Genomic DNA, 14,896 nt, shown 5'->3' with positions numbered 1-14,896 from the left:
GAAAGACTGTCCTGGTGTCATTTGGAGTCAAAAATGTTAGTTGTTAAGAATCATTGCTTATATAGGCATAAAATATGAACTGATCCTCCTCATCCAATCCCCACTTCACCCTCTACTTTCCCTTTTTGTGCTCATCCTCCTTCCCCAGATCCGTTGCTATTACTCTTTCTTTTGATCCCTTCCCCTCCTCTACATACGTTTATAGATTCTCCCAGTGACTCCAACAGGCCTCGTCACAGCCAACATTAATAGACCTTTGTCCCTTTAATTCTAGTCACTTTCATGCTGTTCTGATCTCTGTCGACTTGAGACAAGTTCTCTCAACACTGCCAACTTTAATTCAATAATCAAAATTTTCATCTTTAGCCTGTTATTCATCACTTTCCATCTTTAACTATATGCAATAATCTACATCAGTGGTTCTCAGCCTGTTAGTCTATACCCCTTTGGGGGTTGAACATCCCTTTTACAGAGGTTGCCTAAAACCATCAGAAAACACAACAGTAGAAAAATTACAGTTGTGAAGTAGCAACAAAAATAATTTTATGGTTGGGAGGGGGTCCCCACAACATAAGGAACTGTATGAAGGGTCACAGATTTACTGTCAGTGGAAACAGAAAATAGCAAGTCATGTTAAGAAAGAACATTACTTTTGGGAAGGGTTGCTTGTTGTATGTTTGTATGGAACTAAATATTAGTTGACTTCAGCTTTTTAATGTTACTCATTAGTTTCTTTGGCTTTTTATCCCAAGATAAAATAAAACATGCTTTTACAAAGCCCTGTGTATGAATCCATAGCATTTGCCTTTGCATATATATTCTAGCCAAGACCTAGAAGCAATCTAGGCATCTTTCATCTGGTAAAGGGATAGATAAACTTTGATATAGCTATATTGTAGAATGTTATTTATATGTATAAAAGCACATACTATTGATTTACACAACTTAAGTTGGTTGCCAGAAAATTATGCTAAGCAAAGCACTAGCTAGTCTCAGAGCTCGAGAGAGGGCTCGGTTGTGAGGAGCATCTGTTCATCTTGCAGTGGATCTAAGTTTGGTTTTCAGCACTCACAAGTATCAGTACTCCAGTTCAAGAGGATCACTTACCATCTCCTAGTCTTGTGGGTAACAGAGTAGCCAGTCACAAACATTCACATCGTTTTACATTTCCCTTCACAAAATGAAAAGTGCTGGGGAAGATATTTGCGGTTGTAAGGAATTTAGGTGATAAAAAGGCTATGACTGTATAAGGCGACATCCGGGTCCCTTACACTGGGATCATGTATATTAATGGTGTTCATATGCATTCACACTGATAGAACTATACACGTTCATGCATATAAAACTTAAAAGGTCTCACTACACTCTTGAAATGTCCTTTTTACATGGTAGACCTACAGTTATTCAAGATACCGAAATTAGGGGAAATTGGTTGAAGATTGTACGGAGTCTCTTTGTGTTGTTTCTTATAACTTCATGTACTATGGCTTAGATACAACCTCTTAATATCAAAATTGTGTCTCTATTATTGCCACAATGAGCTCTCTTAAGAATTTTCCTTTCATTGTATTGTGTCATTTAGCTGAGTGCAAGTACCAGTTCCAGGCTTGGGGAGAATGTGACCTCAATACCGCCTTGAAGACCAGAACTGGCAGCCTGAAGCGAGCTCTGCACAATGCTGACTGTCAGAAAACTGTCACCATCTCCAAGCCCTGTGGCAAGCTCACCAAGCCCAAGCCTCAAGGTAAGAAGCTGTCCTTCTGACAGTTTCAGTAGACTGACAAGCTCAGGAATAACCCAAAGATTCTCGAAGAGAAGGTAAAGTGAGTTACATTAGGACAGTAATTGAACAATGCCCGTTGGCTGAGCATACTGCCAGGAGGCTGTCTCTGAGCTTAAGTGGACGTTCTCTGCATACATGAACAAGAATACAAGGAAAAACCTCCACAAAATATGGCAGTTAAGATGGCTGCTGCTTGGGTAACTAACGTCTGTTATCCTAAATTTTAAATTGGGTTAAGATAAATAAACTTATGTTGTTTGTAATACAGAAAACTTTAAATCAAACCTCTCTCAGGCTATTTATAGTATAATTTTCACAGAATCAGGAACAATACAGTTTATATTTCTTATCTTCATTATACATACATACATACATACATACATACATACATACATATATATATATATATATATATAGAGAGAGAGAGAGAGAGAGTACTTGTTCCCAGAATGCCAGACTCTGCATTCATGCTGGACTCTGCATTCATGCTGGAGATGGTAAAGCAAGACAAACATAGATGTGGTTTCATGTCAAGAGGTGGTAAATTCTTTCATTTCATGAGTATGAAGTACTGAATTCCATGTCTTCCAAATCTCTATTGTCAAGTCTAACCTGACCCGTATCTCAAAATGTGACTATATTTATAAGTATGGACTTTCAAGATATAACTAAGTTCAAGTGAAGTCATAGGAGTGGGTCCAAATCCAATGTACTTGATTTTCTTATAAGAGGAGATTAGGAAACAGACACCCTCAGAGAGTGTCATCTGAGGACACAGGAGGAGAAGTGCCAGCCACAGAGAGAAGTCTCACAAGAAATCAGGCCAGTCCAACACTTTGATCTCAGACTTACAGTCTCTAGAATTGTGGGGGAATGCATACCTATTATCTTAGCTGCCCATGTTGTGGTTCTTTGTGTAGCTCCCCTTGACAATTCATGGCATAAGCTTCAATGAAATCCACATTAAAATACCCCCTTGACCTCTCCTTGTACTTGACTCTTAAAATAAACTGGAAAATTCATCCAGTCAGATTCGTTGTAAGGAGAAATTCAGATATATGCTGGTGGTTAGCCAAAATAAGAAAAAGAACTTGCCGCAGAAGCTGAGGATGGCTGGTGGTTTGTGCCGATGACAAGAGAGGTTTCTTTCTAGATGCCAAGCTTTTCATCTTTTGATGGAGTTGGCAATGGAAAGGGCCACCTCTAATCTCAGGATGGCTGGGTACCGTGAGACCTCAGATGCCGGATCTCAGGTTTTGGCTACCTTCCCAGGGAGCTTTACCAACTTTCTAAGTGTTACATGTCTAGCCACAACCAGTTAGAAAGCAGGAGCCACTTTCAGAAATGGAAGAGTTCAGATATTCAGTCTTTAGATTGACTCATTCAAAGCATCAATTGAACCAATGTGGCACCAATGTGGAGAGAATTGAAAGGGAGAGAATGTAAGGAGTTCTCTTTGCTCCCACACAGTGATTCTCTGCCCGGACTCTGTTCTAGAATTTTCCATGGGAACATAGAAAATTCCCACTGCCCAGACTTTGATCAGACCCTCCCAACCAGATCACCATTGGTTCTATAAGGATGAATGATTCTTAGAAAATGTTGCTACACAGCTAAAATTGAAAAGCTCACATATTTCAGTATGAAATCCTCTGACAGAGATGGTGCCCATACACACACCATCCCTGTGGCAGTGTAGGAGAGGAAATGCAGATTGATAAAAGAGGGGGGAAAGTCAGAAGGAGCCCAGAATGATGGTGAGGTGTGAATATAAAAACTTTCAAAAAAAAAAAAAAAAAAAAAAAAAACCTTAGTAGACCACAACTGAAAAGAATCCTTATGGATATTCAGTAAAAATAGAAGGAGTCTCCATTTTAATTGGACTGTTGGATATTTCCGTTATTTTCCTTTTTATAACCTAGTGATAGTCGATGACTTAATGGTTTTATCACATTCAGTTTTAAATATGGTGGTGAAAATACCTCAAGTGGATAGGTTTATTCATATTATATAATGAAGGCTAGTAACTAATTTACAATGGATTAGCCTGAGTGAACCTCATGCCTCAAAATTCTGTTTTAGGCATTTTATAGATCATAGGCCATCCAAATATAATCTTCTTCTTACCCTAATAGGTCCTTGTTAAAAATAATCAATCTTTTCCATCTAAAACACTGAAAATTTTAATAAATGTCATTTTTGCACTATACAGCCTGCACAAATAATATATATACTGTAAAAGATGAGCCAGGGAGATGTGTCAGACTAGAGGTTTTTCAAAAATGGGTTACACAAACACATTCTTTGATGTGGGTGTTGTTTTTTTTTTTTTTTTTTTTTTTTTTTTTTTTTTTGGTTTAAATAAAATGCAACCCGTGACACTTGGGAGTTACATATTTTCATACTGTTTCTCAAGTAACAGTACATCAATACTGCAGCCTCCTCTTTTCTGTAACTTCAGCCTTGAGAGAGCTCATTTTCTTCATGTGTTGAAAAGCAGATGCTACTAAGTCAGACCATCCATGGTCATTATCACAGTTGTTCTCTCTCCTGCACATTTCTTTAGGTACCGTACAGGTGCCATCTCATAAGGTCCCATGTAGCAGTATAGAGAGGAGATAGACGGACACTAGTTAATATCCTTTCCCAGTGGTGCATCTCTCAGACATAACAGAACCAAGATTTGGCAAGCTCTTTGTTTGCACTCCCTTTTTTAACCTGATCATACATTACAGAAATCATAGTAATATGAGCCTAGCTCTGAAGTTTAATTTTTCTTTGATCTAAGAGAGAGCAAGCTCTGTAAAGCCCCATGCCAGTGGTCTGAATAAGAGAAAATATCTGCTGCTTCCATACTCAGACATTAACTGTAAGAGTTCGGAAGACATCAGGTATAGGATGAGTGTCAGGAAAATCAGGGCCTGGCCTGTTTTGCTTTTCAGTGTGTCCATCTTGCCCTGAGCAAGAAATGTACATAGTAGATGATTAATAAAGATTCACATGGTAAATAGATGCTAAAGTGGAGAAGGCTCTGCTATGAAGCCCTCCAGAGTGTAGAAATATCAATATTTCTTTACCAAAGCATATTCTAAAATAGCATGATATAAATGACTGTCTTCCTTCACTCAACAAAGCCTAAGTTATCAGCCCCTTCTCTTATTTTAATTCAGTTTGGCAAGAGGGCAGAGAGCTGTAAGAACTCACTAGTTTTAACTGGGGACTCTAAGAGGAGCCCCTTCCTCATTTAATTTGAATTGCAAAGCAATTCTGAGCAATGGCATTTTTTTATCCCAAGTGCTCTGAGAAAGCACATGCTCTGAGAGGTTCACTGACCTTGCCAGGGGCTTCATAGCTTGGGTAAATCACAGACCGGGCACTCGGGTCATCTTCAGATGGTATGGGAGATGCCATCCTTGTCCTTGCCTCTTCAGTTGCACCATGCCAGTTCCCATCTTGTCAACTCATGAAACGTTTATCATGTGAGGCACTCTGTTTTTTGTCTACACTCATCAAATGGCTGAGGAGTTTCTGGGAAGCCGCCTCTTATCTGATCTAGCCTCTATGTAACAAATGAATATAGCCAATATTTGAGAGCTCAGCCACTTCCGTCCTGTCTGGAATCTAACAGCAGGGGCTGGAGTTCCAAGTTTTATTTTTGTTTGTCTTCTGGACATATTTACTTTTTTCATATACGAGACCCACCTGAAAGGGACTTTATTTTTTAATAACTTTCATACTTTTCTAAACAAATGGCAAAAGATATTGTGGTTTTGTGGAGAGCTGGTGATCATTAAAACACATTTAATTATTTCAAATATTTGAACCTCTGAGCTTATAACCTCAGTCCCATCTCCTCTGTCATCAGCTATGTAATCAAACACACACAGTCGAGGCCCGTTTGGTCTTGTTTTCATTTCTTTGTTTAGAGATCTCTTTTATTACTCTCTTATAGTTTAGTTCCACTCTTGTGTTAATATGACGACTATGTAATTTAATTTCAAAATGGAACATGATTGTTGATAGATCTTTGAACACTCACTATTAAGTAGAGGAAAAACTGGACACTATCTTTGAGACCTGACCATTGCTAATTAGGTAAAAGCTTAGAATTGTTGATTAGAAAACAAATGGACCTAGAAAGTCTTGAGTTTCCACTTCCATCTGAACAATTGCAAAACTGCTAATTATCACATTCAGGCAAGAATTGCATTAAAATTCATTCCAGCTCATTCTGGCAAGCCAGCCTTTTAAAATGTAGGAAGGATACTAGCTGCTGCTCTGTCAACGTTATGTAAATCCCATCCTTCAGGCTCAGCCCACAATCTCAATAACACAGGGTATCTTCTTAAATCTCATTATTTAAGAATTTCCACATTTGCATATGAGGAACTCACTTAACCCAACAGAACTTCATAAGACATATCCAGAGGGAGAGAGGAGGAATAAGGGTGCATAAGATGGGTATCGTTTTCCTAGAGGTCCATCCAGGTAATGTGACTTTGAGAACCTACAGAGATAATCAGAACTTAGCTAATTATTACCAGCCTTGCATTGAAGACCCAGAGAATGAATGTATTGGAGACTACAGCTTTTATTTGTTTAGAAACCATTTTAATTAATGAAGGTTAATTTAATCAGAAAAACCCTGTATCTGCCAGTGATTTTAGGTGCTTCAAGATCCACACCAGTTGGCTAAGCATAAGGGGGATTTTTCAAGGGTATTATATAGTTCAAAGACTCTCCAGGAGACCAGAGGATCTGGCTTGGATAATGCAAGGCCAGTAACAATGCAGCCAAAGGCAACAGACCCAGGAAAAGTATCTAACTACCCCACATGGGGTTGTTTTTAGCAAAAACTTTCTGCTAATATTAACTCTTGCACAGCACATGAAATGCAATAACTCAAAGCCTGAAAGCTCCTTCTTAGCTTTCTCACCACCAGACCCTTCAACTCCTTTTTTGTGGGAATATTCAATATCTCCAAATTTGGTCCCAGTTGTGAATTACTCATGTATATCCCCATATGCATTTAAACCCACCAGCTTGATAGTGAAAGAACCTAGTGAGGAAACCCCCACTCAATTCCTGATTCGGCGTGTACCCAAAGAATCAGGAGAGACCATCTTAATGCAAACACATGAGGTAGTTTAATGACAGAACTCCAACACGTAGCTCACACAGGAGACAATGGATGTCGGCCACTTGGCTTGAAAGCTAGGGTTTTTTTTTTTATAGAAAAGGGTCTGGGGATGGGGGAGGAATTGGCATGGTTTCACATAATTGGTTCATTTAAATATCAGCAGACTGTACGTGCAGATCAAGGTAACAGCAGAGCATCTGGTTAACATTTTAACCCATGTCAGAAGGGCAGGAGAAAGGGAGGCACTGGGCCAGTCAGGACATATCATTCTCTTAATCTTTATGGCCAAGCAGCCTCAGGAATGTCTTAACAACGGGCCTGCCCGGGCATGACCTGGCCTGCTCCACAATGTTCTCAGCCCCAGGCTTCTAAGCTCACAAACAACTCTTTGGACTAATTGACATGAGTTACATGAAACACCGGTCTTAAATTTCATTTTCTTTCATTCCCCTCTTCTTCTACTAAATAATTCTAATCTTAGAATTTCAAAAGCCCATATCTCCTAGTTCTTCTTCTATCTGAATTATAGGCTGGTACTGTCGTTGTAAAACCATGAGCTTGACTGCATCTACTCTACTCTGAATAAAAGCAATTCCCTTATTTATTATGCAGGGGCCAAAAATTAAAACTAAGCATATAATGAGAATCAGTCCAGTGAGGGCAGAAAATAGAGTGGTCATCCATGGAGACTGAGAATACCAGGACTCAAGCCATCCCTGTTGAGCTTCTCGATCTTGCCTTCTCTGATCTAATCTTTCTCTCAGTTTCTGCATAGAATCTCTGACTATTCCTATGTGGTCTGTGTGGACACTTTGCCCCTTCTTAGAATTGGGAACAAAACACCCATGGAAGGAGGTACAGAGACAAAGTTTGGAGCTGTGTCAAAAGGATGGACCATCTAGAGCCTGCCATATCCAGGGTTCCATCCCATAATCAGCTTCCAAAAGCTGACACCATTGCATATACTAGCAAGATTTTGCTGAAAGGACCCAGATATAGCTGTCTCTTGTGAGACTATGCTGGGGCCTAGCAAACACAGAAGTGGATGCTCACAGTCAGCTATTGGATGGATCACAGGGCCCCCAATGGAGGAGCTAGAGAAAGTACCCAAGGAGCTAAAGGGATCTGCAACCCTATAGGTAGAACAACATTATGAACTAACCAGTACCCTGGAGCTCTTGACTCTAGCTGCATATGTATCAAAAGATGGCCTAGTCGGCCATCACTGGAAAGAGAGGCCCATTGGACTTGCAAACTTTATATGCCCCAGTACAGGGGAACACCAGGGCCAAAACATGGGAGTGGGTGGGTAGGGGCGTGGGTGGGAGGGTATAGGGGACTTTTGGGATAGCATTGGAAATGTAAATGAGGAAAATACCTAATAAAATGTATTAAAAAAAAACAAACCAGCATTCTTCTTTTAGGGCTGCACAAAGTCCTCCTTCTTTTAAAAACAGTACATCTAGACCTCTTCTGTTTTGTAAAACTACTTTTGACAGAGAGGTTAAAGATTTTTCTAAGGCATCTATAGATTTTTCTAACATCCTTAGGTCTTCATTGACAACATCTCTTAAAGACTTGATTCCTTGTCTTCCCTCAATTAAGGCTGATGCCCCTGTTCCTACTCCTGCTGTAAGTCCTAACCCCATTAACATAGCTTGGGTAAGGGAGACTGGCTCTCTTTTAAATCTCCCCTGGGTATATTCATCCTCTAGGCAGGAAGCAGGATGATAATACACGTGAGGCAATAACTGAACCATGACACAAAAATCACAAGAGGGGTCAAAAACACTAGTTGATACGCATGAGGTGAGTCCTGTACTAGGAGCCCACCAGCCAACTGGAGATGGCACAAGGTAATAATTGGTATCTGTCCTGGACACGGAATGAGTTCGGCCACATAGGTGTCAGTGGGAAGGAGGGGGTGTCCCTATACAGAGACCAGGACTCCTTCCGGACACCTCAGTCAAAGTTAATTTTTGCCCTGTTCCCCATGAGCAGGAAGCATGGTTACTGGTTTTGTTAAAGTTTCCATCAAAGGTGATTCCCTCAAAGTATGGAGGGCCTGAGGATATGCATAACCAACAGTTGGTAGTTGCATCGGGATCTGTTTTGTTGAGGGCAAAGTAAGTCCTTCGGACCAAATTAAACAGTCTCTGTCCCATCGGGGGGGGGGTATGTGGAGGCAATGGTCAAGGGCTCTTGGGGAGTCTCTTGGGTGGTGGGCAAGGTTGGGGCCAGCTTTGGGAGAAGGGGTCAGTTCGGCTCAGGGAGCACGTTATTAGCGCCTACTGGTAGGGCATGGAGCAAGGATCCAGGTCTACTACCACAATTGTAGAACACCATTCCCCAGGTCATGCCTCTAATCCACTGGGCAAGGGCATACTTTTTTCCCATTTCTGTGAACTGCAGTTTCACATGATCTAAGTCTGTAGACTTGCATTCCTGATTTTTGTATAGCCCCATTACTGCATGTTTGCCTGGCCCCTTATCTTGAAAAGAAAACTCTAATCCATCCCCAGAGGGCGCAACGGCCCATTTCCAATCTCCATCATTTGAGGTAACACAACTCCATTGACTGCAATAGTACCACATAGGCCTCCCACACCAGGAACTCTTAATATGTTTGGGGCAGCTATAAAATCCATAGCTTCAGAACCTCATTAGGGGGAGTACTCTTGGCTGCAGGAATAATTTGGCAAAGGCAAAAATACAGGGTTGGCCACCATGCCCTGGAGGTTCTAATTTTGAGGTGGTAAATAGTATTTCCTCCAATAGGGATAACACTTGCTAAGTGAGATTCATAGGCTGGTGTGGGTTGTCACTCTTCTTCAGGATGGCGCCAACGACGTAGGCACAACTTAAGAGGATTAGCAGTCTTTTCCAGGATCCACTCATTTTGGTCAACCTCAGGGATTGCCTTCTTGACATGAGATGTGTGAACCCAGGTTGGGATTCCTTCCACTTTAACGGTGGTGAGTGTTGTTAGCAGCACCAAGTAGGTGCTTTCCACCATGGCTCAAGGTTCCCTGCTCAATGTCTCCTCACCAGGACAGCGTCTCCTACTTCAAACTGATGCAGCACCTGTATGTCACCAGCAACATAGGTTTCTTTTAACTGTTCCCAGACCTCCTTTCTCATAATTTCAAGAGCCTTGAGCTGGGCTAAAAGGTGAGAGGAGGGGATGAAGGTTGTATCTGGGCAAGTTTTACTCTCTACTGTCACATAGATGGGCAGAGGCGCCCCATACATTAATTCAAAGGGTGTTAGGCCAGAGGCTCCGGTGGTATTCTGGGCCTTGAATAAAGCATAAGGGAGAAGGGCTGTCCAATAATTCCCGCCGGTCTCTAAGGTCAATTTAGTCAAGGCCTCTTTTAGAGTTCTATTCATTCTTTCTACCTGTCCTGAACTCTGGGGTCTGTAAGCACAATGTAACTTCCAATTTATCCCCAGCTGTCTGGCCAATCCCTGGCTTACCTGGGAAACGAAGGCAGGCCCGTTGTCTGACCCAAGTACCTTTGGTACCCCGAAACGGGGAAAGATTTCTTCGAGTATCTTCTTGGCTACCACTGTGGCTATCTTTTTCTTGATGGGAAATGCTTCAAGCCACCCAGAGAAGGCATCTATAAAGACTAACAGATATTTATTTCTGTACCGGGCTGGTTTTACCTCAGTAAAGTCAGTTTCCAAGTAGGTCCCAGGTCTGTCTCCCCGCAGATGCCTTCTGCCATGGAGCCTGCTGGATCCAGCATTGGTGAGCGCACAGGCTCGGCAGTTTCTCACCAGGTCTTCTGCCACCCTTTGTAGTCCAAGAATGTGATAGGGGGACTTACTGACTAATTTTATCATCTTTTTAGATCCTAAATGAGTGAGACAGTGTATGTCAGCTAAGTACTTTAGCCCCTCTTCTTCTGTGAGAACCTTTCTCTCTGTCTCTCCTTCAGCTAGTTGGGGCCCAGTTTTAATTACCAGAGTCAATGGCCCCTGGGCTTCTTCTTTAGCTGCTTGGTCTGCCATTTGATTTCCCTTTTCTACTGGTCTGGTTCCTTTTTGATGTCCTGGGCTCACTACCTTGAGAGGCAGATGAACAACCTCCAACAAACCAAGGATCTTTTCTTTGTTCTTAATGTCTTTTCCAGCGGAGGTCAGTAAGCCATGCTGCCTATAGATTGCTCCATGGACTCCTATAGATTGCGAAAGCATATTTGCTGTCAGTGTAAATATTGATAGCCTTACCCTCTGCCAGCCTCAAAGCCTGGGTTAGAGCGATGAGCTCTACTTTTTGAGCTGAGATTCCCTCAGGTAGACTGCTGGACCATATGACAGATTTTCCATTTACTACCGATGCCCCGGCCCTTCGCTTACCTTCTACCACAAAGCTGCTTCCGTTGATGAACCAGGTTGCTGCTCCTGGGCACAGCTGGTCAGTGAGGTCCCGTAGAGTTCCAGTTTTCTTCTGCCAATATCTCCCCGAAGTTGTGCATGGGGGTTTCATTAGTTTCGGGTAGTAAGGTAGCGGGTTTGAGGACAGCAGGGGGAACAAAAGTCACTCACTCAGTCAGCAGCAAGCTTTGATAGTGAGTCATTCGGGCATTGGTCATCCAGAGGTCTGGTGGTTGCCTGATAATGCTCTCAAGAGAGTGTGGAGCCACCACAGTAACATTCTGGCTCATAGTCAGCTTTTCAGCATGTTTTACCAGCACCGCAGTGGCTGCTATTGCTCGTAGGCATGAAGGCCATCTGCTAGCCAGAGAGTCCAGTTTCTTTGATAGATAAGCTACTGGGCACTTCCAGGGCCCCAGGGTTTGATTAAGGACCCCGCAGGTTACCCCGTTTCTCTCGTCGATATACAAGGTGAATGGCTTATTTACATCCGGCAGTGCTAGGGCAGGAGCTTGTAGCAAGGCCTTTTTCAGAATCTCAAAAGCCGACTGATGTTCTTGGGTCCAAATGAATTCCCCTCTTTCCTTTGCTAGGGGTACAGTGGGGCTGCCAGGGTGGCAAACCCTGGGACCCATAGTCTACAGAATTCTGCTGTCCCCAGGAACTCTCTTACCTGGCGAGGGGTGGTCACGGTCGGGATTCACATCACTGTCTGTTTTCTGGCATCGGTGAGCCATCGTTGTTCATTCCTCAGGATGTATCCCAATTAGGTCACCTCTGTTCAGCATAACTGCGCCTTTTTAGCAGAGACTCGATATCCCAACCCACCCAATTAGATCAGCATGTTCTGGGTCCCAAGTTCCCACTCTTCACACGTTCCTGCAGCTATCAGAAGGTCATCAACGTACTATACAAGGGTCACCTGGGGATTGTTGGCTTGAAAAGAGGCAAGGCCTCGGTGCAAGGCCTTATCAAACAAAGTGGGTCAATTTTTGAATCCCTGGGGTAGCCTCGTCCATGTGAGCTGTCCAGTCTTTCCACTTTCTGGATCTTGCCATTCAAAGGCGAACAGGAGTTGACTATTGGGGTGTAATCTCAGACAGAAGAAGGCATCTTTAAGATCTAGAACCGTGTACCAGGTTCGCTCAGGTCTGAGCAGGCTGTAAGGATTGGGCACTGTGGAGTAGATATCCTGAACTCTTTTGTTTACCTCTCTGAGGTCCTGTACAGGAAGGTAGTCGTTCGTCCTCGGTTTCTTTACTGGGAGTAGGGGGGTATTCCAAGGAGACTTGCAGGGGACTAGGATCCCTTGTTGGAGAAGTCTGGTGATGTGGGGGCGTATACCCTCCTGAGCTTCTCTTCCCATGGGGTATTGTCAGATCCCAATGGGTGTAGCCCAGGACTTGAGCTCAATCACCACTGGGGGGACCTGCCTCGCCATTCCCACACCCCCTATTTTGGCCCATGCTTGAGGAAATCGAGTAAGTCAGTCCTGTAGCCCCTCAGGGGGTGTTAATTTGTCCTGATAGATTCGATATTCCTCTCCTAATTGTAAAGACAGTGCTAAGGTCTGAGGTGTCTCTACTCCCCAAGATACCTTTGGTCTGGGAGAGGCGAAGGTTATTTGCATTTTCAATTTGGTTAATAAGTCTCTTCCCAATAGGGGCATGGGACACTCCAGAATGACCAGGAATAAATGAGTCACTTGGTTCTGTCCTAGGTCCACTGTCCGGGACATGGTCCACGGGTACGATTTCTGCCCTGTGGCCCCAATGACTAATGCTTTTTCTTTTTCTTTTCTTTTCTTTTTTTTTTCTTTTCTTTTTTTTTTTTTTAACTTGGCCTAGTGGTGTCTTAAGCACTCAAAATTCCGCGCCAGGTCAACCAGGAAATTGACAGGGGTCTCCTCCACTTCTAATATTACCCTAGGCTTGGGGAGGGGGGCTGAGCCCTGACTTCCCTAGTCTTCATCTTCTCCAAGGGACAGTACCTGTGTTCCTTGCTTCCTCTTAGGGCATTCATGAGCCCAATGGCCTGAATCCTTGCAGTACACACATTGGTCTTTTCCTAGGCGTGGTTTATCTCTTCCAGGTCTCCTTGGCCCCTGCCGTTTTTTGTCTCTCAGGTCCCCTGGCTGCCTAGGCCTACATCTTCCTTTGTCTACTGTGGTGGCCAGAATCCGAGTCAAAACTTTCTCTTGCCCCTTGTCTCTCCTATCCTCATCTTCTCTCCTCTCTTTCTTCTCCCTTTCTTGCTTTTCATCTTCTGTCTCTCTCTTGTGATACACTTTCTCAGCCTCTCTAACTACATCCCTTATAGTGTAACCCTGTAACCCCTCAATCTGCTGTAACTTTTTCCTAATATCAGGAGCTGATTGCCCTATGAAGGCCATAATCACCGAGGCCCACTGCCCCTCAGACATAGGGTCAAACGGGGTGTATCTCCTGCAAGCCTCCATGAGCCTCTCCAAAAAGACTGAGGGGGGCTCAGTTGTCCCTTGCATGACCTCTCTTACCTTAGCCAAATTTGTGGGCCTATGTGCGGCCCCTCTGAGGCCTGCCACTAGAGCCTGATGATAATTGGACAGCCATTCCTTACCTTGTGCCATATTATAATCCCATTGAGGGCGGGTCAGAGGGAATCCTTCATCTATCTTGACCGGAGTCTGAACAGGCCGCCCGGTCTCATCTCAGACATTTTTCCGAGCTTCAAGGAGAATTCTCTCTCTCTCTCCTCGGTAGTAAACAGGGTCTTTAGAAGCTGTTGGCAGTTATCCCAGGTAGGCTGATGGGAGTACATCAGAGACTCTGTCAGCCCAGTGAGCCCTGCAGGGTTTTCTGAAAAAGGAAGGTGTTTAACTTTCCAGTTATAGAGATCAAAGGAAGAAAATGGGCAATACTGCATGTCCTAGTCAGGGTTTCTATTCCTGCACAAACATCATAACCAAGAAGCAAGTTGGGGAGGAAAGGGTTTATTTGGCTTACACTTCCATACTGCTGTTCATCACCAAATGAAGTCAGGACTGGAACTCAAGCAGGTCAGGAAGCAGGAGCTGATGCAGAGGCCATGGAGGAATGTTCTTTACTGGCTTGCCTCACCTGGCTTGCTCAGCCTTCTCTCTTATAGAACCCAAGACTACCAGCCCAGAGATGGTCCCACCCACAAGGGGCCTTTCCCCCTTGATCACTAATTGAGAAAATGCTTTACAGTTGAATCTCCTGGAGGCATTTCCTCAACTGAAGCTCCTTTCTCTGTGATAACTCCAGCTGTGTCAAGTTGACACAAAACTAGCCAGTACTCTGCAGAAGTTGTAGACCATTCTGGTCAGCCTGAGGAGCCCCATCAGCCCTGAGGGGAAGCGCCATGGTTGAATCGGCTGGCCCCTCAGGGGTGGCTCCCTGCCAGCTCCTTGTTCCTGCTGAGGGACCTCCTCCCCCAGTCGCTGAGGCCAGGGCCGGGAGTGGGGCCAAGGGAGCTGGGGGTTGGGGAACGTGAAGGTAGGGTGGAGGCTGGGAATTGGGCCACTCAGGGGGTTCCTCTATCTCTGGGTAGATCTTAGGGGTGAGTGCCTGTGGAGTGTGGCACTTGCT

At 43.7% G+C, this 14,896-nt stretch overlaps 1 protein-coding gene across 2 annotated transcripts in view; it reads left to right on the top strand.

The window, feature by feature from the left end:
* Ptn (pleiotrophin) overlaps positions 1 to 14,896 on the top strand; it is a 95,256-nt gene that overhangs the window by 67,158 nt on the left and 13,202 nt on the right. For both annotated transcript variants that reach the window (XM_006505757.4, NM_008973.3), the window contains exon 4: positions 1,583 to 1,744. In XM_006505757.4, coding sequence (XP_006505820.3) covers positions 1,583 to 1,744 — 162 coding nt within the window. The remainder of the gene's footprint in view (positions 1 to 1,582; positions 1,745 to 14,896) is intronic.

Source organism: Mus musculus, chromosome 6 (genome assembly GCF_000001635.26).
Source record: "Mus musculus strain C57BL/6J chromosome 6, GRCm38.p6 C57BL/6J".
Classification (NCBI taxonomy): domain Eukaryota; kingdom Metazoa; phylum Chordata; class Mammalia; order Rodentia; family Muridae; genus Mus; species Mus musculus.
Note: the sequence above shows the minus strand (reverse complement) of the source record. Positions and strands in the feature narration are given on the sequence as shown.